This window comes from Rosa chinensis, chromosome 3 (genome assembly GCF_002994745.2).
Source record: "Rosa chinensis cultivar Old Blush chromosome 3, RchiOBHm-V2, whole genome shotgun sequence".
Classification (NCBI taxonomy): Eukaryota; Viridiplantae; Streptophyta; class Magnoliopsida; order Rosales; family Rosaceae; genus Rosa; species Rosa chinensis.
Genome location: NC_037090.1, coordinates 44,253,312 through 44,276,896, shown reverse-complemented (window position 1 = coordinate 44,276,896; position 23,585 = coordinate 44,253,312). Strand labels below are relative to the sequence as shown.

The 23,585-nt window shown below is 37.9% G+C and overlaps 3 protein-coding genes and 1 long non-coding RNA gene across 5 annotated transcripts; 1 reads left to right on the top strand and 3 right to left on the bottom strand.

The window, feature by feature from the left end:
• Nucleotides 1-1,834: 1,834 nt before the first annotated feature.
• Nucleotides 1,835-5,274, bottom strand: LOC112193687 (14 kDa zinc-binding protein). The gene is made up of 5 exons (XM_024333911.2): nucleotides 5,073-5,274; nucleotides 4,916-4,973; nucleotides 4,360-4,449; nucleotides 2,300-2,417; nucleotides 1,835-2,201 (listed from the first exon to the last, which is right to left on the bottom strand). The coding sequence occupies exons 1-5, from the start codon at nucleotides 5,216-5,218 to the stop codon at nucleotides 2,134-2,136; spliced, it is 480 nt and encodes a 159-aa protein (XP_024189679.1). The 5' UTR covers nucleotides 5,219-5,274; the 3' UTR covers nucleotides 1,835-2,133.
• Nucleotides 5,275-5,719: 445 nt separating this feature from the next.
• On the top strand, nucleotides 5,720-9,400 carry LOC112191576 (cysteine proteinase inhibitor 12). Of its 2 annotated transcripts, none has more exons than XM_024330938.2 (4): nucleotides 5,720-6,014; nucleotides 6,113-6,332; nucleotides 8,787-8,917; nucleotides 9,031-9,400. In XM_024330938.2, the coding sequence occupies exons 1-4, from the start codon at nucleotides 5,832-5,834 to the stop codon at nucleotides 9,163-9,165; spliced, it is 669 nt and encodes a 222-aa protein (XP_024186706.1). In that variant the 5' UTR covers nucleotides 5,720-5,831; the 3' UTR covers nucleotides 9,166-9,400. The 2 variants fall into 2 exon arrangements, with proteins under 2 accessions (XP_024186706.1, XP_024186705.1); XM_024330937.2 differs by having other exon boundaries at nucleotides 5,721-6,014; nucleotides 8,772-8,917.
• A 123-nt stretch (nucleotides 9,401-9,523) lies between these two features.
• Nucleotides 9,524-13,368, bottom strand: LOC112191575 (cytochrome P450 98A2). The gene is made up of 3 exons (XM_024330936.2): nucleotides 12,783-13,368; nucleotides 10,383-10,783; nucleotides 9,524-10,307 (listed from the first exon to the last, which is right to left on the bottom strand). Exons 1-3 carry the CDS (start codon nucleotides 13,282-13,284, stop codon nucleotides 9,663-9,665), a joined length of 1,548 nt encoding a protein of 515 aa, XP_024186704.1. The 5' UTR covers nucleotides 13,285-13,368; the 3' UTR covers nucleotides 9,524-9,662.
• A 6,653-nt stretch (nucleotides 13,369-20,021) lies between these two features.
• LOC112191577 lies at nucleotides 20,022-20,688 on the bottom strand. The gene is made up of 3 exons (XR_002933015.2): nucleotides 20,569-20,688; nucleotides 20,178-20,261; nucleotides 20,022-20,087 (listed from the first exon to the last, which is right to left on the bottom strand). It is a non-coding gene; the product is annotated as an uncharacterized LOC112191577 (long non-coding RNA).
• Between the last annotated feature and the right edge of the window lie 2,897 nt (nucleotides 20,689-23,585).

The window sequence follows — 23,585 nt, the reverse complement described above, 5'->3', positions numbered from 1 at the left end:
GAAGTATGTCCTTGATTTACTTGCTGAAACGGGGATGCTGGACTGCAAACCAATAGAGACACCCATTGAGATGAATCACGGACTTGCTATTTATCCTGATCAAGTTCCAACTGATAAAGGGAGGTATCAATGTCTTGTAGGAAGGTTGATTTATCTTTCACATACTAGACCTGATATTGCTTATGCTGTGAGTGTTGTTAGTCAATTTATGCATTGTCCTAGTGAAGAGCATATGGATGCAATCTTTCGTATTTTGAAGTACTTGAAGATGGCGCTAGGTAAAGGGTTACTGTTTCAGAAAAAAGATGAATTGGAAGTTGTTGGGTACACAGATGCAGATTGGGCTGGTGATAAAACTGACAGACGTTCTACATCTGGGTACTTCACTTTTGTTGGAGGGAACCTTGTCACTTGGCGTAGCAAAAAGCAAAAAGTTGTTGCCAGATCAAGTGCAGAAGCTGAGTTCCGAAGTATGGCACACGGAGTCTGTGAAATGTTGTGGATTCGTAATGTCTTGAAAGACCTGGGTTACAAGCTTAAAAGCCTATGGATTTGCATTGTGATAAAACAGCTGCCATTGAGATTGCACATAATCCAGTTCAGCATGATAGAACAAAGCATGTGGAGGTTGACCGTCATTTTATTAAAGAAAATCTTGACAGAAAGGTTATTCGCTTTCCATTTGTAAACTCAGAGGAGCAATTAGCTGATATTCTTACTAAAGGAGTGTGCAAAAAGGTATTTGACAGCTCAGTTGACAAGTTGGGCATGATAGACATCTATGCACCAACTTGAGGGGGAGTGTAGAATCGCTATAAATCTGTATGTAATTATGATTTTATTTAATTAGGATATCATGTAATTATGGAAAGATTGTTTCCTATTAGAGTTAGACTACTCCTTTGTACTTGTATATATACCCTCGTTGTGGGATTAATAAAATTATCGAATTAACCCTGAATTGAAGTATTCTTTTCTACTGAAAGAGATTTTGTTGTATAAATATTGAGCTATTTTTTCAATCCAAGAGTTGGACCGGCTTATATGCTCATTGGCATTGAAATGACACACCTAGTTGAAGCATGGCCAGAAGCAAAATTGAGCTGTGAAAATCTTAGTAAAAGATTATGTACTAAGAGCAACTCCAACAGCTTCCCCATATTTTAATTTTACTCTATTTTAGGGAAGAATGAGCCTCTTTTGCTCCAACAGATTCCCTATAACCATCCGTATTTTAGAGATAATGAAGAGAGAGAAAACCAAATTCCCTAAATTTACAACAATCTCTAAAATTTAAAGAAGAATTATGGAGATTTTAGAGATTGCTGCAAAATAGAAAATCTGTTGGAGTTTGAGAAGAAAAAATAGCTAAAGCTTTGACTTTTGCTTCCCTATGATACAAAAATTATAAAGAAGCTGTTAGAGTTGCTCTAAACCTTGAATAGCAAGAAACACGATGATTAAGGTAAGACGCATTCCCATGAAATTTACAGTTTATACTGCAGAAGCAAGGGAGGTTTCTGTTATAATCCCTTCTGTTTTTCTGATTCTGTTAGCAAAACATATGTGGGATGTATTGATCACAACTGTTCAGGATGCTGATGAGCAAATACCATAGTCATATTATAGGATTTCAGAATAGCCGTCCATTATCAGAAGTTAATGGACAGGTAAGTGCATTCAGCTTCATTAAAAGAAATGTTTTTGACTAGGTAAATAGTCGGTGCTATTGCTAATAAACTACTGTGATTTGTCAAATGTTGATGAATATCATTATCATATTGTATTATTAAACAAAATGCATGCTTTGATATTAAACACCCATTTTTATGTATACTACATAAATTTTACACAATTACTCTTTTTTTCCGGTCTAGATCAAGTATAATAAATATACTCAGGAAATAGTTTCACCCTACTGTCTGCAAACCAACCAATTTTGACATTCACTAGAATATATATCAAACTCACACAAAGCCTAAAATGTCAGAAGCAATGCCATCAATGGCTAGCCAGTTTATCATGTGGCACTTATAATTTAAAAAAGTTCTGGTTTTAGATCTCCAATGATATAAAAAGCTACAACGTACAGGCCAAGTATGAGTTTCATAGAGATTCTCTGACTAGATCTTGTTAGCCCGGGGGCCAGTTCATTTGCCTTCCTCCAATGAGGTGGACATGAATGTGATAGACCGATTGACCTGCATGAAGATTATATCAACAAAATAGCACAATTCCAAGATAAAGATTATATGATATCATCACTTCCATGCATTTAAAGTAGTTAAAGAATACGCACATGCTTTTGGCCCATCATTAATCACAATCCTGAACCCATCCTCCAGGCCTTCCTGTTTAGCAACAACCTTGGCAGTGTAGAGAAGCTGACCAAGAATCTCACAGTGCCTCTCTTCAGCCTGGGAAACAAGAAAGATTTTGAAAAAAGATTAAATATCCAGCTCTAAGTGCAATCTGTTAATAAAGACAGATCATGAACTGCTCTTGATCGACGACTAACTAACTGCAAGAATTAATGTTTTTATTCACATATAAGATTTATTGTACGGGACAACAAAAGTAAGTCACAGGTTCCCTATATGGGATTTCATGACTATTACACCTTAATTAATTCCTCTTAAATATGAAAGTGCATCAATATTCAAAACTTGAAAACAAAAATCTAAAATTACAACAAGGACATGAGAAACTAGAAAGATAGTAGGTCATAGGAAGGTTTGTTAAAGCACACACTTGTCCTGTTACCCACAGAGGCACCAAAAAGAAACCCTATCCCATTGTTGATCCATATCCTCACCCTCAGCTTCCACAAATATTCTTTTGTTGCTCCCCATCCAAACCACCAAAAATACAGCCTGCACAGCACTTCTCCCTAAAATCATGCCCTTTTTCCTTCCTCGAAGAGCTTATATCTCTCACACATTAGGCAATGAAAAGAGCCTGGATACTTTGAGTTCACATTTAACTCCGTAAATTATAACAGGATACTGAAACAAAACATGATTGAATGGCAACTACGAACATTAGCTCCCCATATATTTTTTGCCATAATCCTATGGCTTATCTTTGAGTGCTATCACATCCTAGTAAATCTAACAAACAAATATTGATGAAAATATATGAACTTACACATCAGGTGTAGACGTCCACAACAACCATCTTATGGCTTTCTTGTTCAAACAATCAAAAGCCTGAGCACATGGAACTAGAATTGCATTCCCACCTATATATATATATATATATATATATATATGTATATATATTTTATTATTTAATATGGCTGGATTCGGTACTAAACCGAGGCTCATTTACCAAAACCGCTGCCGGACCGACCTCTGTCCCAGAATTCTCAAGCCGTTACCGTTCCGACATAGTCAGTATACCGTCGGTAACCAAGATTTCGGTTTTGTGTCGGTCAGTTTTGAGAGGTTTTCTGACCAGAAATTTCAGATTTTGGCGTTGCCGTTTTGGGTTAATCTTCTTCCTCCTTCATCGAAGATTCTGATTTGGAGATGATTATGATGTTGAAGATGAGTGTCTTCGATCTGATGTTGGAGATGATGATGATGATTTGATGGTGGAGAAAATAGATGAGTAGATTGAAAGAACTGGGGAGATGATGATGATTTGATGGTGGAGAAAATAGATGAGGAGATTGAAAGAACTGGAAGAAATAAGGATGAAAGAAGATGAGGAGGAAAGATACGGAAGAGAGGAAAGAGAGGATCGTGTCTTCGATTTGATGGAATACAATGACTGGGTTCAATCTTTTCTTCTTCTTTTTTTACTTCTATGGCGTAAGAGGTTAAGTATAAAATTTGTGTGTTATAATGAGAAGCACTCGTGATCTAATGGTTTAGATCAGTGCTTCACAGTAAGAGGTGAGGGGTTCGAATCCTCCCTCTTACTGAATTTAATTGGTTTTTTGCGTATTTATTCGGTATTCGGTATGCCGACGGTATGAGAATACTCATACCATAGCCGAGCCGAAATTGCCAGCTCGGTACGGCTGAGCCGAGCCGAATATCGGTAAACCGACTTTGTTGGCCCATCTCGGTATGGCCTGGTTCGAATTCCGGCTGGTTCGGCCTGCTTGGCCCAAAATGCCAGCCTTAAATTCTACTGTTATATAACTCGTTCAACAGAACTGCAAATAGTGAAATCGGAATAAAAACATGACTTTTACATTAATCAAGAGAGAGGACCTTCATTGCTCTCAATCTTGATAAACCCTCCATTTTAAGATAAAGAAGTGTCATTCTTACTACAAATGCTTATAAAGGAAAAAAAAAATAAAAAAAATAGTGAAAAAGGCAAACATAAGAAGTCACTTATAAGTACCTTCGACAATCCAGTTAAGCCATCTTTAACTTTGGGAATGATCAAAATGTGTGTTGGAGCCTGGGGACTAATGTCCCTAAAAGCAAGGACCTGTTCAAAATAAAAACCCAGATGGAGGAGAATTACGAGGAAACATCAATAACATACGACAAGCACCAAGGAGAATACATTAAAAGTTATACACAGGTTTAAATGAACAAGAACATACTGAGTACATATCTCATCGAATGATGACATACAGTGTAGCAGTAGATATAATTATGTAAACCAGCCCCAATCAAACGATTTGCAAGGACAAACTATGAGTTTGTGTTAAGGTTGGGCCAACTGTACTAGTGGAACAAAATTAGATTCATAGAAACAGGAATCGGAAGGCTCTCATCTTAAAAATTTTCACAGATAGTGCGATTAGCAGACAGATCTCAACATGAACGAACAGAGAGAGATTATATTAAATAAACCGAAGGTGAAACAAAAAATGAAAAATATACTGTCAAAAACAAAATGAAAAATTAAAATAAAATTAAAAAAAACATATACAGAAACAGAGGAGCACCTTGTCGTCCTCAAAAACCACATTAGCCGGTATTTCCTTGTTGATGATCCTGTCAAATCTGCAAAGTTTTAAATCAGAAAAAAAAAAAAAAAAATTAGGTTTTCCGTATATTTTGGTAGATAGAAAAGAAGTAGATCAAAACCACGAAATTACATACATGGTGGGGGAATCAGAGGGTACGGCAGCAAGAGCAGCCTCCTTCTCAGACATAGTGCTGGGGCTTGGAGTGATCAAGTGAGAGCTTAAAACTGCGAGTCGGCTGCTTATATCGTCGCCTCCCCTAATTTTCTCTTCCTTTTCCATCTTATGCCCTTGATAAATGATCCCCCCCTCCCTTTTTTTTCTTTTTTCTTTCTATTTTTCTGTTTCTTCTATTCTTGATTCTGGTGCTCCTTTCAAATGTGAATATGTGATTGAAAAGTGGGTCTAAGGAGTGATCCCTTCAAATGACCAAAAATAGAAATCCCTCACTAGAAGAACCCTGTAATATGGATACTAAAATATTCACTTGATCAGTTATTGATCAAGAAAATAATGTTCAACCACCCTTGGATGTAAATCCAATAACAGAGAGAATGTTTTCCACTCTTAAATGTAAATCTAAGGGTTATTAAGCATGAATTCTTTGTTCAGCAACCGATCAGGTGAACACCATTAAATATGGATGTAGTATAGATAAAATAAGAAATAAGAAAAATCTGTCAATACTGCCATTGGGCCGTTCCTATGGGCTCCGACCCCATACGCGACAAAAGATCCCAACTAATAGTCATTTGTTATCGTTATTATTTTTATCCTGGGACAAGAAGGTCCCAACAAATAGTCTTGATTGAAAAGTAGAGCGTCACGCAATCTCCCGATATAAACCTCGTCACCCGCAAATCTGATCGAGAGAGCAAACGGATTAAGAAATACAATGAAGTCTTGTATAGCACTTGCTGGCCTTGTGGTCTTCCTCTGTGCGATCTTTGAGTTGGGGCTTTGCAGGGAGGACCCTCTCATCAAAATGAATCTGGGTGGTTTTAAAGATTCTCGCGCTTCTCAGAACAGCGCGGAAAGTATCGCTCTCTTTGCTGTTCAAGAACACAACAAGCAACAGGTTCATACTCCCCAGAATTATATCTGGTTTTTTTGTTTGTTTGTGTTTTATCTTATTTTTAGTGATTTTTTTTTTTTAACTTTTACCCTCTGGTGCAGAATGGTGTGCTTGAGTTTGCGAGGGTGTTGAATTCAAGGGAACAAGTGGTTGCTGGTAAGATTTACCATCTCACGCTGGAAGCTGTTGATGCTGGTATCAACAAGATATATGAAGCTAAGGTCTGGGTGAAACCATGGATCAACTTCAAGCAGTTGCAGGAGTTTAAGCTCGCACACCATGTCCCTTCCTTTACTTCTTCGGACCTCGGCCTTAAACCAGGTAAACTCACTTACTAGGTGCAGTCTGTGCATCAATCATATACTTGGTACGGTTAGTTATGTTATGTTGCCCACCTTAACCATGTGAGCCTGAACTAGAGTGAATGTTTTCCCTAATGATATTAACAATAACGAATTTTGGAATGGTCCGCAACTTTATTATCCTTCTGTGTAGCTCGGTATAATTCTGACCGTGCTTATGGGCTAATTCTGCTTGGGACAGGTTTAAAAATTTGTTTATCGTATAGGAAATGCCAGTAATTGTTCCGCAACTAAGGCCGATCTCACATGACCATATCTAGTTGTTGAAAAAAGAACAACCATATTTGGAAGAATTACCTCCAACACTAGAACAGCCATAATCTGGCTTAGAGACTAGATGTAACATCTTAGTTATTAGAAGCTGCAGCTAAATAGGAGACTTACCTCTCAAAGCATCTGCTAAACCTAATATGTCCTGTTTCATCTTATTAGCTTTTAAACTAATGGGAGTAAATTTGTCCACTATCTCTGACTTATTTCCTAGGACATATGTCTGATAAACTACACCGTAAAGGGAGCCATCTACCATATAACTGATAAAAAAACTCATCGTTGGAGCTGTCCATTACATTTTCCCTATCAAGAGCATCCTCCTGATACTAGCTTGCCCTATATACCAATGACACCATTTTCCCCCTACCCTTCTCTCTCTCTATCATCATATTGGTAGTACTATATCCCTTCACATGATACTGTTGGAATTTTTTTTTTTATGACATCTCTTAGGTGTAGTGAAACCCAACACTATTATGTCATCAGCCTGGAGCTTTTGTTTATGTCTTCATTGATATGCTATAAAACTCTATAGTTGAAGTATATTATTTGACGTGGATGTGTGAATCATAAACCTAGGCTTTATTTGCACCTATTTGAGCTGATCTTGTTTCCCATTTCATCTGTGATTGGAATATGTGGACCATGCAACAATAGAAGTATTTTAATTATTTTCAGTCTTTTACTAGATAGGGAACAAATAAGAAAAATGTTCTGGCCTTGTTCTAATTATTTGATCTAAAAATGTTTTATGTGTTAATACAACTTACTAGGCTGTGCTTTATACCATACTGCACTCTCATACTGTGTTTTCAAATTTGTGCACTCTTTTGGGTGTCTATATCCCCACCAATAGCCAGAAAACCTGCAAGAGAAGATAGTGTCAAGTAGATGATATGGATATGCTATTACCCTCAAAATCTTGGTTTTGTCTACAGTCACAATATGCAGCAATGAATCTACAATAATTTAGATTTTGAACATAATAGAATGTACTCATTTTTGTTTCTTTTCTGGTAATGAGAATATTACTGTTTCATGCATGAATGAAAGGTACAAAAACAGGCAGTTTCTTGTTAAAAAAAAAAAAAAAAAGTGATTATGTTTTTTAAGCCTGATTCATTTCATAAATGTGTTGTAGGTTTTTTCCTGGTGTACACATAGATTATCCGTTTGTCTTCCATTTTGGGTTTTGGCATGATGAGTGACATTCTGTTGACAGTTATATTTGAAATGCCTGTTTGCAAGCTACCATTGTAACACTTTTCACACTGATAAGCATCCATAATCAGTAGTATCAAATTTTGTTGCTTCAAGAGAAAAGCAACAATTCTAATATACAACTGGAAATTATTCAAAAGTGATATGCTATTTCATTTCTTCCTATAAAATGACATGCTTGGCCAATTTTTACTTTTATGCAATCAAGTTTTATTAATTATTATATCTAGGCCTTTTTCCTAGTATTAATGATGTTAAGCTTTATTAATCTAGGTATTGACTTGCTAGGTAGTATTTACCATTTATCGTCAACAGAAGCATTTTCTTGGTCACCCGCACCATGACTTTCTTGGTCTCACGTGACCAGGTGATCACTGATGCCATTGTCAAATAGTCCATTTTATGAAAAGGTGGTCATGAAATATGGTTCCGGTTTCTTATATTTTAAATAAAAGCAGTCATCTCTTGCCAAAATCTTGAATCAAAAAGTGGTGCTAAATAATACTACCAAACACAAGTTTTGGGAACTTCATTAGAAAATTTTAGGAACCTTTCTTCATGAAATTAAACATTCATTGTTCTTTTTCTTTTTCCATCTCGGAAAATGGGAACTAGTGGAACCAAATGATCATTATAATGCTACTACTTTCGAAGTACTTTCCAGAGAACACTTATTTAGGATCAGCAGTCCATTTACTCTTGGTCAATGATTTTTTCCATTCCGTGTTACTAAGTAATTGGAACATGTAAGGCCACCGCCACACTCATCCTGCATTGCCCCTAGAACCATCTTGTCCAAAACTGGAATTCGGATATTCAGATTCCGGAATGCTCTTTTTTCTATCTCGTTTATTTGTTTGAGATGAATACAATTAGTTACCGTCTTGCCCAATCTGTAACTCAGATGGCCATGGACCAGGATGGCGACCAGTGCCAATTCATGATCCCGAGGTCCAAGATGCAGCAACTCATGCTGTTCAGTCCCTTCAGCTCCGATCAAATTCGTTGTACCCATATGAACTTCTTGAGATCCTCCTAGCTAAGGCTAAGGTTGGCGTTGTCTACAGATTGTTGTTCTATTGTCACACTGAATCAGGGTCTGTCTTCATATTCTAGAAGCATGACTGCTAGCTAGCTAAAAGGAAACTGTTGTCTTATTTCAGGTTATTGAAGATTATGCCAGATTTCATTTGCTTTTGAAGGTGAAGAGGGGAATCCAAGAACAGAAGCTCTGGGTTGAAGTAAATAAGAACATTGAAGGAAGGTTTTATTCGAGTGGGATGGAAAGAGATCGCTGAATCTAGTTTATATCCTTGCATGGTAAAACAATGTGTTGGTTGATGGTTCGATCTACTATTATGTTACACTTAATACCAAAAGGGATCGTGTTAAGCGACCGGTGTTTCTTATGTGAATTGTAAGGCTTACTGCTTATGACTTGATTTTTGTAATCCCTTGTACAAAATCATACTAGTCCATACCATGTATATTTGATACCGTACAAATAAATTGGTTCTGCTGGATTTTGTCTAAGTTTTCTTGCTGGATTGCCTTGCATGAATATGATGGTGAGAGCATTGTGTTGGATGGCACGCTCTCTCATTTTTTTTTTTTTTTTTAATGAAAGAAAAAAGGAAATAATTTGCATTCCCCAAATTTGAATCATATCTTGTGCATGGTGTATGCAATGTTGCAATTTCCAAATATTGTTGTGATGGGTGTAAATCTCGATAAAACATAACCTCTCAAGTTTGGCTTAAAGGAAATAAGAAGAGTAAGAAGAAACAAAGAGTGATTACATTTCAGCTTCCACACGTTTGTATAAGTGCGATGGCAGCCTTGGCGTAGGCACAGCATGCAATGTGGTCCTCATGTAAGTCACAAGCCCTGGACTTTCTGACATGTCAATCTCTTGTGGATTCACCCCTTCAGCAGGAGCCCAACAGAAATGGTGCAATAGATGGCCCAACATGGACTCCACCAATTGGATACCAAGTTGGGCTCCGGGACATATCCGTCGTCCCGCTCCAAATGGAAGCAGTCTAAAATCATGGCCCTTCATGTCCACATCCTCCTCTAGGAACCTTTCGGGTCTGAACTCATGGGGATCCTTCCATACCGCTGGGTCACGGGCAACGGCCCAAACGTTCACATGTACGTTTGAACCCTTGGGGATGTCGTAGCCGCCGATCTTGACATTGGCATTGGCTCGGTGGGGGAGCATCAATGGGGTTGGAGGGTGCATCCGTAGCGCTTCCTTGGCTACACATTGTAGATACGGGAGGCTCGAGAAATCGGTTTCTGTCATGACACGTTCGAACCCTACGACCCGGTCTAGCTCCTCTTGGGCTTTTTGTTGCACCCTTGGGTTCTTAATCAACTCTGCCACGGCCCATTCAAGAGAAATCGCCGTTGTGTCCATGCCTGCAGTAATCATATCCTGCGAAATGCAATACATCATTTAGTGTTAAAACTCTAATAATTACAGAATATATTATTATCCCTTGGTACTTACCCAAAGCAGTCCAATAATAGTGTCTTCAGAAAGGTCGTACTTGTCCTGCAAGGTAAGCAAGGCATCCACAAAATGCTGCTTGGCAACACCACCGCTTTTGTTGCGTGCCTCTGTGTGCTCTTCCATGATTTCCCTAGTGAGTCGGTCTCGCCGTGCCCCATGCTGGGCAAATGCCTCCTCCTCCAGTGGGAACATCCAACGCAGCCATGGAATATGCTCGGCCATGGCAAGCGATGCACCGAGCTTGAGCCCATTGGCGACAATGGCCTTGAATTCTAGCCCTTGTTCATCTATCACACCCTCTGAGTTTACAAATCGTTTCCCAAATGCTAACCTTGTTATGTTGTTGAAAGCCACTGCTCCCGCATACTTCCTCACCGACAAGGCCTTTCCATAGTTTTCTGCACGGTACAGTCAAATTCAGGTACAAGTGATTTAGGTAAACCTTGAAGTCATTATGTGGAAATTTGCAGTAGGCCCACACTGGTACCAACTCAAAATGATTACTAATTAAATTTAAAGTAACATTTCCATTATGAATTTTCAGACATTCCCAAAATGTATGGTTACTCTGCAATTAATGTTCCATCATTTGATCCGAAGAAAATCAAATTAAACCTCCATGTTTTTTTTTTTTTTTTCATCTTTTTAAAAAGAGGATCAAAAGATTTCACTCCTACCCCCATGGTGACTCGAACCTATGACTTCGTCATTAGGTAGTGGGTGCTCTAACCACTGAGCTAACACCACTTCAATTGTATATATGATTTTTTTTTAAACAGTGATAGGTAACTTCTTTTGGGTAAAGTTATGGTATGTTAACATTTCTCATACATCAACTATTTTTACCACTTTAAGGACTCGTGTTACCACTTTGAGGACTAATATTACTATTTTGAGGACTCATACGGTAAACTAAGAAAATTTACCATTTTAAGGACTCACGTTACCACTTTGAGGACTACTATTATTATTTTAAGGACTCATGTGGTAATTAAGAAAATTTATCACTTTAAGGACTTATGTTACTACTTTGAGGACTAATATTACTATTTTGATGACTTATTTTACCATTTTTAAGGCAATTGTATGCATGTCATACGTTAACACATTGTAGAATTTTCCACTTCTTTTTTCTCATCACGTGTAATGTTAAATAAAAATTCACACCTTACATCGCACTGAATTTAATTTTATAAATAGTTGTTTAAAAATCATAATAATTATATTGGAAATCATCAGTTATGCGCGTGTATTAAACAAATAGACAATTTTGATAACAATTAAAATTTTCAAATATGTGAGACATACATTTCTAGTATGATTAATTTTTGAAAATTATTTTTTATGATGATCTTGTAAATAAAGGTGTCATATTATAGGAGTTAAAAGCAGTAATTCATTATCTGCTCCTTCACCCAAGAAATTAACTTGAGAATAATCATCTCTCTGGTTTTTTGTTTTTTTGGGGTGGGATCGCCTTTCATCTTTACATCAAAAGTGGGAGAATCAGATAAAAGAGTCGTTTCATATCCGCCACCGATTATTGCCTCATTTCCATTTACCAAATTTTTTTGAAATAACAGACCCCAAAGAAAAGAACAAAAAAACAAAAAGAAAAATGTTGGTTGAAATGATAAAGAATTCAAACCTAACAAACAAAGCAGTCATATCTGTTACGAAATCTACCTAATTGTTGTAAAACCTAATAAAGAAACGAGGATATTGGCAAAAATAAGAAGTCAAAGAAAAGAGAAAGGAAACTTGTTAATGGTATTTTGGGTTTAAAATGAATAGCTGGAAACGCTTATATCACAATTTAATGAGAGAAAATTTGGTGATAATAATAGTTGGGCTAAACCATTAATACTCAAAATTTCAAAATTTCAAAATTAAAGCATTACCCTAAATCTCTGATTAGCCTTTCCCCCCTTACCCTTTGTGGCCACATGCTATAATTGACACCACTAATTAGAATTATTTTCAATAATATCAATAACGAAGTGATTGGGGCTACAGATCAGTCCTGCTTATTTAGGAACTTTATCTTATTTTACTTACTTAAAATGTGAATGAAATTAAAGAAAATGATTTCAGAATTTCCATGTGTTTATTAACTGATACAAGTATTATTGAAATAAATATGGGCCCCACCTCATTGTCAAGAACCGTCAGAAATTTGATATCCTGGGATATGGGTTTAGAACATCCACTTATTTCCCAAACCCGAAATTTGATACCCGCGGGGTTATGGGTTTAGAACATTCACTTATTTCTCATAGTGCTAAAAATTGTCGATGTGCGTTGGGTTATTATTAACTTAATTGCAAAAAAACGAAAAGTGAGAAATGTTGTAAAGAAAGTGCATGGAAAAGAATCAACACATAAAAATGGACATACCAGCATCGGTACAGTATTTGTAAATGGACTCGACCATGGCGGTGACCTCGTCTTCCCGAATAGGTCTGAGAGCCTCAATCCTCTTGGGAGAGAAAAGCTCAAGAGTGCAGACCTTCCTGACCTTGACATAGTGGGGCCCATAGTCGGCCCAGATGAGGTCTTGACCGTCCTTGCTGAACTTTGCGGCTGATCGGTTGCGATGCCGGTCGGCCAGTTTCTGGTCATGGTCTTTGAGCACTTGTCTTGCCAGTTCTGTGTTGGAAACGACCACGTTCAGCGTGGATCCGGTCCAGACCGATATGATGGGTCCGTAGGACTGAGCCCACTCGGCGTAGCACCGGAACCGAACCGGCTTAATGTGGTAGAGGTTGCCGACGACCGGCCATGGACGCGGACCCGGGGGGAGCTTGAATCTGAGCCACTGATACAGCTTGTATGCAACGATCAGGATCACAACAGAGAATGAGATGGAAACTGGGAGAGGAGGAAGAGCCATTGTCATATTCGAAATTGGCAGAGGCCGGAAGGAGCCAGCTTTAAATATATAAAATAAAGGAGTTGGTGACTTGGTGCATGGTGCATGACCCATGACCAAAAAAAAAAAGGAGTTGGTGCATGACGAGTAATATATATAAAATATATAAGGAAAGGGATTGAGGGATGGATGGAGGGGGTTGGTGAGTGCGGACGGTAATGATTTTGGAGCTGGGTTGCGCAATTGGAATGTCCCAACCACTAACGCGATGCCACTTATAGTCGTCTTTTAGTATATAAGGGTGGCGCGTGCTGTACCATTTCCGGTGAGTGCGTGATGGGGAAAGCCTTTTCTACTCTTTATGGGGTGGGTGAGATTAGAACCACTGGCGATGGCGACTTTTAAGCAAAAAATGGACGAGTGTATTGCAAGGAATCAAAGGTTGGTGAGAACTGTAGTCTGTCTGTCTTTGCCTATCCGGATTGAGGGGTCTACCATCTTCTCACCAACCTTTTTTGTTTTTTTTTTTTTTTGGTGACAGACCGCAGTTTTGGAAATTGGAATATATCAAAACAATCGACTAAATCAATTCGTTGACTTTTACAATTGCATTGCTGACGTAACATTTGCGACTGCAACTTCTCTCCTGATTCACCAGAGCAGTAGAGCGAGGCTGGCCCAAAATAAACCCAAAACCCGTCCAAAGTAAGGCTGGCCTGGCAACAGTATGTAAGACCCATACAAAATACCAAATTTCCCAATGTTAAAAGTAAGATTAAAAAAATCGTTAGGTGCTAGTCGGGCGATGGTCAGAGGACTAGCTCCCAAACACTAAGGCGGGGACTAGACTGTTTTTATTCCTAAGCGGGGACTATGCGGTTTTTAAAATCCTGAAAAAGAGTTCATTTGCACTACCTTTAATGATTGCGAATAAACGCGCATCTTAAAAAAACTTATGTGTCTCTCTAGTGGATTTTATGTCACCAATATTCTAACTATTAAATCCAATAAAGTTATAAGAGAAGATCTCTTGAATTTAGACACATATTGGCTTTGCCACGATAGGATAGGTTATCATTGTCATAATATGATGATTCGTATACTAAAAACTTCACACGATATCCATTCTTTCGAGCGAAGCGAAGCAAGAATCAAAGGTTGAATCATGGACTAAGTATGATCACCGCCGCTGCCCTTGGCACTGTCGCCGTCTACTACCAGCCTAGGGCTGGGGCAGTCCATATCCATGACGTCATGGATCCATCATGGTGATAGCGCCTCAGGTGATGCTGCAATCACCAACTTTACTTGCAATAGCATTTCAAACACTCCGGCCCAACCAAAATCATCATTGGTTGCTTCTAAGGCTTCTCGCTCGTTCTACAAACCCTGTTCCTTAGGGAAATTAGGACTCAGACCATCCTACGCAAATAATATGAAAATACTAATTTTGTTCTCACATAGAATTTGAGGGGATTCTAAGGACTGATTCAACCAACTTGCAGACGTTTAAATATTTCATGATGTTTGTTGACGTGCAAACACGCTGGCCACGTGTTGTGTCATTGTCCACTTGTAATGCTGCTTATTCTATACTCCTAGCACAGATCATATGGGAACGGACTCACTTCCCGGATCATCCCATTCAGTCAATTCGACTTGACAATGCTAGAAAGTTTACATCAAAGACTTTCGATAATTATTGCATTGGAACTGATGTTGGACATCATATTCCCATGTACACACCCAAATAGTCTCGCGAAAACTACTTGATGCGGCTAAAATAGCCTCACAATCACTACTAGGATAAAGTTCATAGACATCAGTCCACAACTGAAGTTAAAAAAAAAAAAAAAAACCCCCGATGTCTTAGTGGGTGATGTTAAAGATCGCCAAAACTAAGACATCGGTTCATAACTGATGTCTAGTTTACAACGAGACATCAATTTAAGGTTCAGAAGTAATGTAAGAACGTTAATATGATCACCATTTTGGTGTGTTTAGCTATTGTCAAACCTTCATATTTTGGCATTAGATGCTTAATGAAATATAGGTCTAACAACACAATTATCCATTTTAACATCGTTATTGATTTAGAAACGATGTCTGATAATATTTTACACATCAGTTCCTCAAGAAGAACGATGTCCAATGCTATGTTGGACATCGTTCCTTGGTCTATATCGATGTCTATATTTATGCTAGACATCGGTTTTTGTTTATATATCGATGTCCATAGTAATGCTAGACATCGGTTTTTGTTTAAGAACTGATGTCCATTCTCTTTCTTGACATCGGTTTTTATTTAGTAACTGATGTATTTTCTCTTTCTTGACATCGGTTTTTGTTTCCAAACTGATGTATTTTCTCTTTTCTGACATCGGTTTTTATTTTCAAACTGATGTAATTTCTGTTTTTTGACATCAATTCTTCATCAGTAACTGATGTTTTTTTCTTTTCTTGACATCAGTCTGTGAATTCAAACTACTGTTATATCCCTTTCGTGCTGTATTTGGTACTAGAAAGCTGATCCACAAATAACATGAAATTCAAATGAAATTCAAATATTAGGGAATTGCATTAATTTCTATCCAAAATTAGAGCTTGAGGTAGCTTCAAAAGTTTTGCACAATAAACCCTAACCTACTTGAAGGCTAGTCTAGAAGATACCACTACTGCAATAACTACATGCAGTATAATTTGTTCATAATTCATCCTGATATCACTACATCTACTACAAAATGGTCAGCAAAATCTAGCCTTACTCAAAATCATATTGCTAGATCTGCAGCATTGACATGACTATGAACTAAAGAAACAAGTTCATGAAGAGCATGGACGGCAACCGGCTCCAGTTCATGCAAAGTAGTTTCTTGCTTTAGCTCCTTTCCTTCAAGATCTTGCCTCTCACTCGCCCGATCCAAATCCTTGTCATTCTGATCGGGGTAACATATAAAATCATGGCTGTCAGCAAAAAGAGAAATGCCGCTTGCATAAACATGCACTTCATCTTATATGTTAGCACATTCCAAAGGATAGTTTAGACCTGATCATCGTCAAGAATTAGCCTAAACAGAACATTTGGATTTCCATCTTATATTATCAAATTCAGCTACATAGTTTACTTCATTTGGAATAAAACAGAACAACCAACTTTCTTTACCTTGAAAGTTGAAACATGGAAATAATCATTTTCAGCACAAAAATTATCCTAGTTTGCTTGAGTTGATTATCACGGTACCAGAAACTAACAATTTCTAGTGCTCCATTTTCCTTTTTACAGGTGTTCCAAACTATATTCATGTGATCATGTCTATTGCATCAACTCCCAACCAAAAAGGCCGTAAACTAATATTTTTTTCTTATGGTAGTTATGAAGAAAATAAAGGGTACAATTGAAAACTTGAAGTCGTAAGAGAGGTACTGCAATGCATCTCAAAATTTGGTTGACAGGACCCGCCCCGAATTTCACCCTGAAATCCGAGGTGGCCCTGTGGGGCCCACCTTAAGGATAGCTCTACCAAAAATTTGGCAGGGTCACCCCTAAAATGGACTACCCAAAAACCTGTAAAACACACAAAAACACTACAAACAAACCAACCTTATACTCCTGGAGCCACCCTGCTCCCAATTACCAACAACTCCGCTTTCATAAAACTCAACAATACTAATCCCAAAGGTTATCAGAGCAATACTACTATACACAGGGATATAAAAAGAAGAGGAAAGGATCAAGGGATCCTACACTACGGAAGTAGTGACAACTATGCCTCAAATGCCATGTACGCCCGACCTCAACTAATAACGCCTGCAAACTGGGCATTTGAAACTGAAATGCCCAGGGGAAAGTAGACGAAAAACGTTAGCGTGAGTGGACAAAAATAAACAATTTAAAAGAAAAAGGATTTCATACTTTCCCACATTTATTTCATTAAAAACCGATGCATGCAACACATTTAGCTCTAAATTCAAGAATTTCAAAACGATAAACAGACTAGCCTCGCTAGTCACAACATTCGAAAAATATATTGTAAAACCGAAATCTCGTTTCTCAAAAAGATAAGACCAGCCTTGCTGGCTACAGTGAAAATAAGGTCAACAACGATAAGATATGGGGAAGAGATATCACCATACGAAAGAAGGGAGCCTCCCAGGCTCGGGTCGGAGTGTCCCACACTCTGGAGCATCCCATGCTCTGCTCTTACTCACCCACGAACACATAGTAAGCAGGGAGGAGTACTAATAGGCTAGCTAGCAATAAATATGACGACCCAGGTATGGTGGGTTAAAATCATACGAAAATCGAAAAAAACTGTAAGGCTTCCCCATAAGTCCCACAAATAAAGAAAACACAGGTACGATTCCCAACCGTACCCTGAAATTCTCGTAGAAGGTCACATAAATTAACAGCATGTCCCACACGCTAAAAGAATAATTAGATCATCATTAAGGCATTCCCAATGCCAAAATCGAAAGTCGATAGATAAATAAGAAATAACTTCATCGAAATCCCAAATCGAAATCAAATTCCGAAATCAAATCATATGCTCGAAATGTAATATGATAATTAAATAAAGCATTAATTCAAGAAAAACATTTGCATGCATCCATATTTAAAAGCAAAGGTCCACTCACAGTACTATTGGGCGACCACGCAAACGAGTTCCTTCATCTAGCCGTAGCTCGCGACATTGCCCTGTAGACAATTATATTTCCGTAAACGGCAATCCGATAAAATTAATACGAACCTAAATGAAACCTCGAAAATCCCTATCTTCATTGCTTCTCGGATTCAACCCAAATCTCTCCCACAACACCAATTCCTCAATTGACATATTCCCCAATGAAAACGAGGGAAATCCAACGGCCGGATTTCCCACAATTCAATCACACAACTCCGAACTTCGGAAATTCACAAACAATTCCAAACTCCTCCAAAATTCACCAAACTTCACATACAAGCACTACAACATTTATATAATTTATTGGGCTAAAAACTGGAATTAAAACACTGCCCTACACACCTCCACGCGCCGCCAACAGTGGCAGCGCGTGGGCCCCACGCGCCGGCGGCCATCACCTCCGATGGCCACCAAATTTTGGCAGCACCACCTACACAACAGACCCAACAGTTTTCACAACTACAAGAAGTTCCAATTTTACCTTGAAGGGCTCCAATTTGGCAGGTGAAGTTTTCCAGAAAAACCCAAGAACCCTAGAAATTGAAATCGTTAATTCGACCTCCACACTGCAAATTGAAATGAAAAACCTTAGGGGAAATGATCATTGGCAAAAACCGAACCTTCGACGCCAGTTTGGTGGCCGGAGACGGTCGGAATCGCCTGAAATCGACAAAACTCCCAAATTGCTACAATGAACTTCACAGCTCAAATCCAAGCTCCACTGGTCGAATCGCTGCAAAACACCACCACAGGAGTGACAAGGATGAAAAGGCGAGCTTGCCGGTGCCCGGATTCCATCGTGGGGTGGCCGGAGGAGGAAGAAATCGGAGGAAGAAGAAATCGGGCCGAAGAGGAGAATGGATCGGGGGAGAGGAGAGAGAAAAGCCGGTAGGTTTCCAAAAATGGAAACTTACCACAGTAACTTGGTTATTTATAGAAACTTACCACATGAACAGTAACTTTAGTATTTTGCTTATAACTTTCGCATACGAACTCCGATTTTTACATACCACATATCCACGTGCTCGGTTTAACGTCCTCTACAACTTCCATGAAGAAAATTTTCTCAAATTTTGACCCGAACAAAAAGTCAACCTTTAAGGCCACTAAAAGTACTTAAACGACAGTAAAAGTGAAAGTAAAGGTCGTCTACCGTCCAAATGACTAGTGAACCGGTAAATTCAGGTTCGAGACGTTACATTGGTCTTGACTTGGTTGGCGTCAGTTGGCTTCTGACTTGGTATATAAAAGGTCCTGCAATATTGGATCGCAAAATTTAACTATAAAAGGTCCTGTAATATTGGATCACAATTGAAAACTAGAAAGTTTGAAATTCCACTGACTCAACCTTGACATTAATCATCATTTAACTAAGCTATGAGGACTAAAGCTGCATTGAGGAAATTAACTACCAGAAATGCATTGTCTAAGCTCATACTACCCATAGAGTACTTTAATGGTCACTCAAAAAAATCAGAATTTTGACAAAGAGTGGACTCGGTACAAGTAACATTTGGTGAACTCAACTCTATGTTATCAATACCAAGGCACTGTCAAAGAGGCCAATTTCAAATTTCAAAACCAAAACCAAAACCAAATAGACATGCAATAACTTGGTGCAAAACTTCAAACATATAAGAAAGAGGCCAGTTTTATAGTCCCCTAAGTTCTATATCCTGGATGAAGAGCACAGAATCAAAAACTTGGTAAGCAATAAAAGCAGCAAACTAAGCTACGTTCAACACATCCAGACATGTAATTATCTTACGCATAATTAAATAAAGCGATGAAAATTCAAACAATTTATTTAGAATAAAAACTCAACAAAGATTAACTTACAAATTGGCAGGTCAGGATTAGCAGTGCTATCATCATTTCTTGACCAAATTGGCAGGTCAGGATTAACATTACTATCATCATTTCTTTCCCCTTTCCGATCTGCATCACCATCTGCAGGTGGAATAATATGATGAAATTCCATTCCAGGAGGTATTACCTAATATTTAGTTCACATCCCTCAGGAATGGAACAAAGAACACATTCCAAAAGAAATTTAATTGTCTAGGGAAGGATAAACAGTACCTGAGCAGGGGGTAAGGATGAAAACCAGTCGGATGCATGTGTAGGAAGCAACCCCAATGTGTTAAGCTGCCAGGAACAATGAATATTTAACAAACTAGATTCCTTTATAGATATCATTAGGGATAAAGCAATTAAGAAAGCTGAAGAATAATTCACCTTCCACACACCAAGTGCCAAGTCCCCAAATTGGCAACTTTGGGCCAAGAAGATCCACTTTGCTGTCCTTGTAGGGCTCAAAAACTGCATAACCAAATTAAAAATCACAACATCAAGAATATCAAGAACGTGGAAATCCACAATTAGTTCAAATAGCAAAACTCACAGTAAATCACCATATATCAAAATCACTATTTTTTTTTTTCAACAAAAGGTTGAAGTTGAAGAAACAAATATAAAATACTACAATGAATGAAACATAATTTTTCAATCCATATTGATAATATTGCAAGGGTAAAAACTAAATCAGTGGCAGTAAGATATAAACTTAAAACAGATTATATAAATATATCTAATAGGATGGCAAAAGCTTAAACAGCTACTGACATACCTCAGATTGTTAAGAGAATCAATGTCCAATGAATACAACTCCTCAACCTGCAAGGTTGTACCAAGGCATATTGGCATAAATGAAAGTGAACTAGTCACAACATAATACTTTGACTAAAATCCCAGGTCATCTATTTGGTTAAAAAATTTGCTGGATAAAGAAAAGTTGGATATAATGAAAGAAAGGGTTAGTGTTGGTTACAATTAACATTTTTAAAAAGGATAGAGCAGTGCAAACTCCAATCTCACAACAAGAGCAAACATAATTCCTAGAAATGATTATAAGCTAAGATCTAGCAGTACCATTGGACAATCAACAAGGTTTATGGTTGATGTTTAGTTAATAGTAAGATTGAGCTTTACTCAAATTGAGTTCTATATCCAACTGCAAAAACGCGATATTGTGCAATTCAAAGGGAGTCCAACACTTGTATTTTCAGCATACTCGTTTATAACTAACAGTCCCAGCTTTGTTTTTGATCTACCTGTGTTGTCATGATGATAAACAAAACAGTTCTCATACATTCTATAAATTTCTATCTAAACAGGTAATAAGCATGTGGTTGGTTCCTTACACTAGAGTATTAAAAGTGTGATAATTTTCAATACACTGTTCCAAGACAAGTATATTTCTCAAATACACATACTATTCCATATGATTTATAAGGGCAGTTTGCAGAAAGATAAAAGACCCTCATCATTATCATTAGTTGCACAAAGACAAAACAAATCATATAGTAGGTATACAGAATCTTCTCAGTATAATTTTTACCACAGTGAAGAAAGTATACCTTCTGCATGTACCTCATAGTTCTCCTCAACTACAAATGCCTTCTCTTCTATCTCTTCAAATTTAGCACACAATATTTCCTTTCCATATCACAATTTTCTATCCCATTCTTTGATTCTTCAATCACCTTCGTCAATCTCAGTGTTCTTCTTATCAATGTCCTGAAAACTGAGTAGCATGAATTAAGGACAGACACTTCATTACAGCAGTTCAGGAGTTCAATAGTGATGCATACACTTACACACTGAATGTCATTGACCTTGAAGTTCTTTAACTTTTACTTTCACCACAATTTTCTAAATTGTTTTGAAGCTCTGAGGCCTAGAAACAGAGATAACTAGGAATCAGTCAAGCAAAAAGATCAAACCAGAATTCAGGTATGTATGCGCTGCATAGCATATATAGTAAATCCATTCTCAGACTTTTGATTTTGAATCACAAGGTAGCGAAGATAAAGAAAAAAATCAGGATTACAAAAGGACAGTATTTTGTTGGTCATCACTGTTACGTCCCGAACCTAGAATTAACGATTTACTCACTATTTGGACGGTAATTGTCGAATACTTTCAATTTTTACTTTTTATCGATATTTTAGTGGCCCTAAAAGTTGACTTTTTGTTCGGGCCAAAATTTGAGGAAATGTTCTTCATGAAAGTTGTAGAGGACTTTAAACCAAGCGCGTGCATATGTGATGTGTAAAAATTGGACTTAGTATGTGAGAGTTATGGCCAAAATTGTAAAAGTTACTGTTCATGGTAATTAATATATATATATATATATATGGAAGTTACTGTTGGTAGATTCCCATTTTCGGAAAATCTACCTAGCCCCCGGTAACTCTCTCTTCTCCTTCCCCGACCCTTCCTCCCTTTCGGCCCGAATTTTCTTCCTTTGATTTCTTCCCCCTCCAGCCGACCCACGACGAAATCCGGCTATCCCTAAGCTCGTCTCCTCCCCCTTGACGCATCTGTGGTGGTATTTTGTCAAGATTTGGCCGGAGGAGCTCGATTTTGATCGGGGAAGGTTACTGTAGCAGTTCGCCATTATTGTCGATTTCCGGCGATTCCGGCCATCTCTGGTCACCAAACCGGCATCGAAGGCTCGGTTTTCGACGGAGATCATTTCGCCCCTAGCGTCGAGCCAAGATTTGCTGTGTAGAGGCCGAATCGACAACCTAGGGTTCTTGAATTTCTGGGTTATCTTCGCCGGCCGAATTCGACCATTTCCAGGTAAAATTGGGATGTGTTGTAGTTGAGAAAATTAATTAGTGGGTAGAATTGTAGCTATACATGGAATTTGGTAGCCGGTGGTGGAGGTTGGTACTGGCGCGTGGGTGCCACGCGCCTCCACTGTTGGTGGCGCGTGAGACTGTATTTGGCCGGACTTTGACTTCTGTTGTTGAGATAATTAGTCAATTATACATCTAGTTTCATAATTGCATCTTTGGGATAGAATTGGAGATGGAATGAATATGAATTTGATGTTTGTTCAAAGGTGGAAATTGTTAATTGAATTGCGAGAAATCCACCCATCGGATTTCCTTGATTCGGCCTTAAAGCCTATACCTTAAGGGAATGACATTGGTGAATAAGAGTGGGAGGTTTTAGGCATATAAAGATAATGTTAGGGTTTGGTTTTACTTATCGTAATTTAGTTTCCATCCTGTAATTATGGGTTTACGGACGTTATATTGTACAGGACGTGAGGAGGATTCCCTCGAGGAGGGTTCGGATCGACAGCAAGCTTAGCTGTACACTGTGAGTGGACTTTTGTTTTTAAATAAGTGATGCATGCATTTATTTACTAAAGTATGTTCTATTTAATTAACATATTATTTTCCGAGCATATGAATATCATTGCGATTTATCTCGTGGATTTGCTTTCAATAATGATTCTCATGAAATATTTATGATTTATACTGGTTGTGAGTTTCAGTTATTAAGTTGTTATGCTCGGATTCGAATTTATAATTGATGTTGATTTTTCGACGAATTGTTTTCGATGTGATTTCCGGATTTATACTATTTATATTATATTTATATTCGTCGATTTGAGACCTTATTTGCGAATTGAGTTTTGTTGGAGTAAATTTTCATATTTATTTATCGACCTACGATTTTTGGCATTGGGAATGCCTTATTGATAATTTATTTATCCTTTTAGCGTGTGGGATACGCTGTGGGTTTATATGACTTTTTACGAGAATTTCCGGGTACGGTTGGGAATCG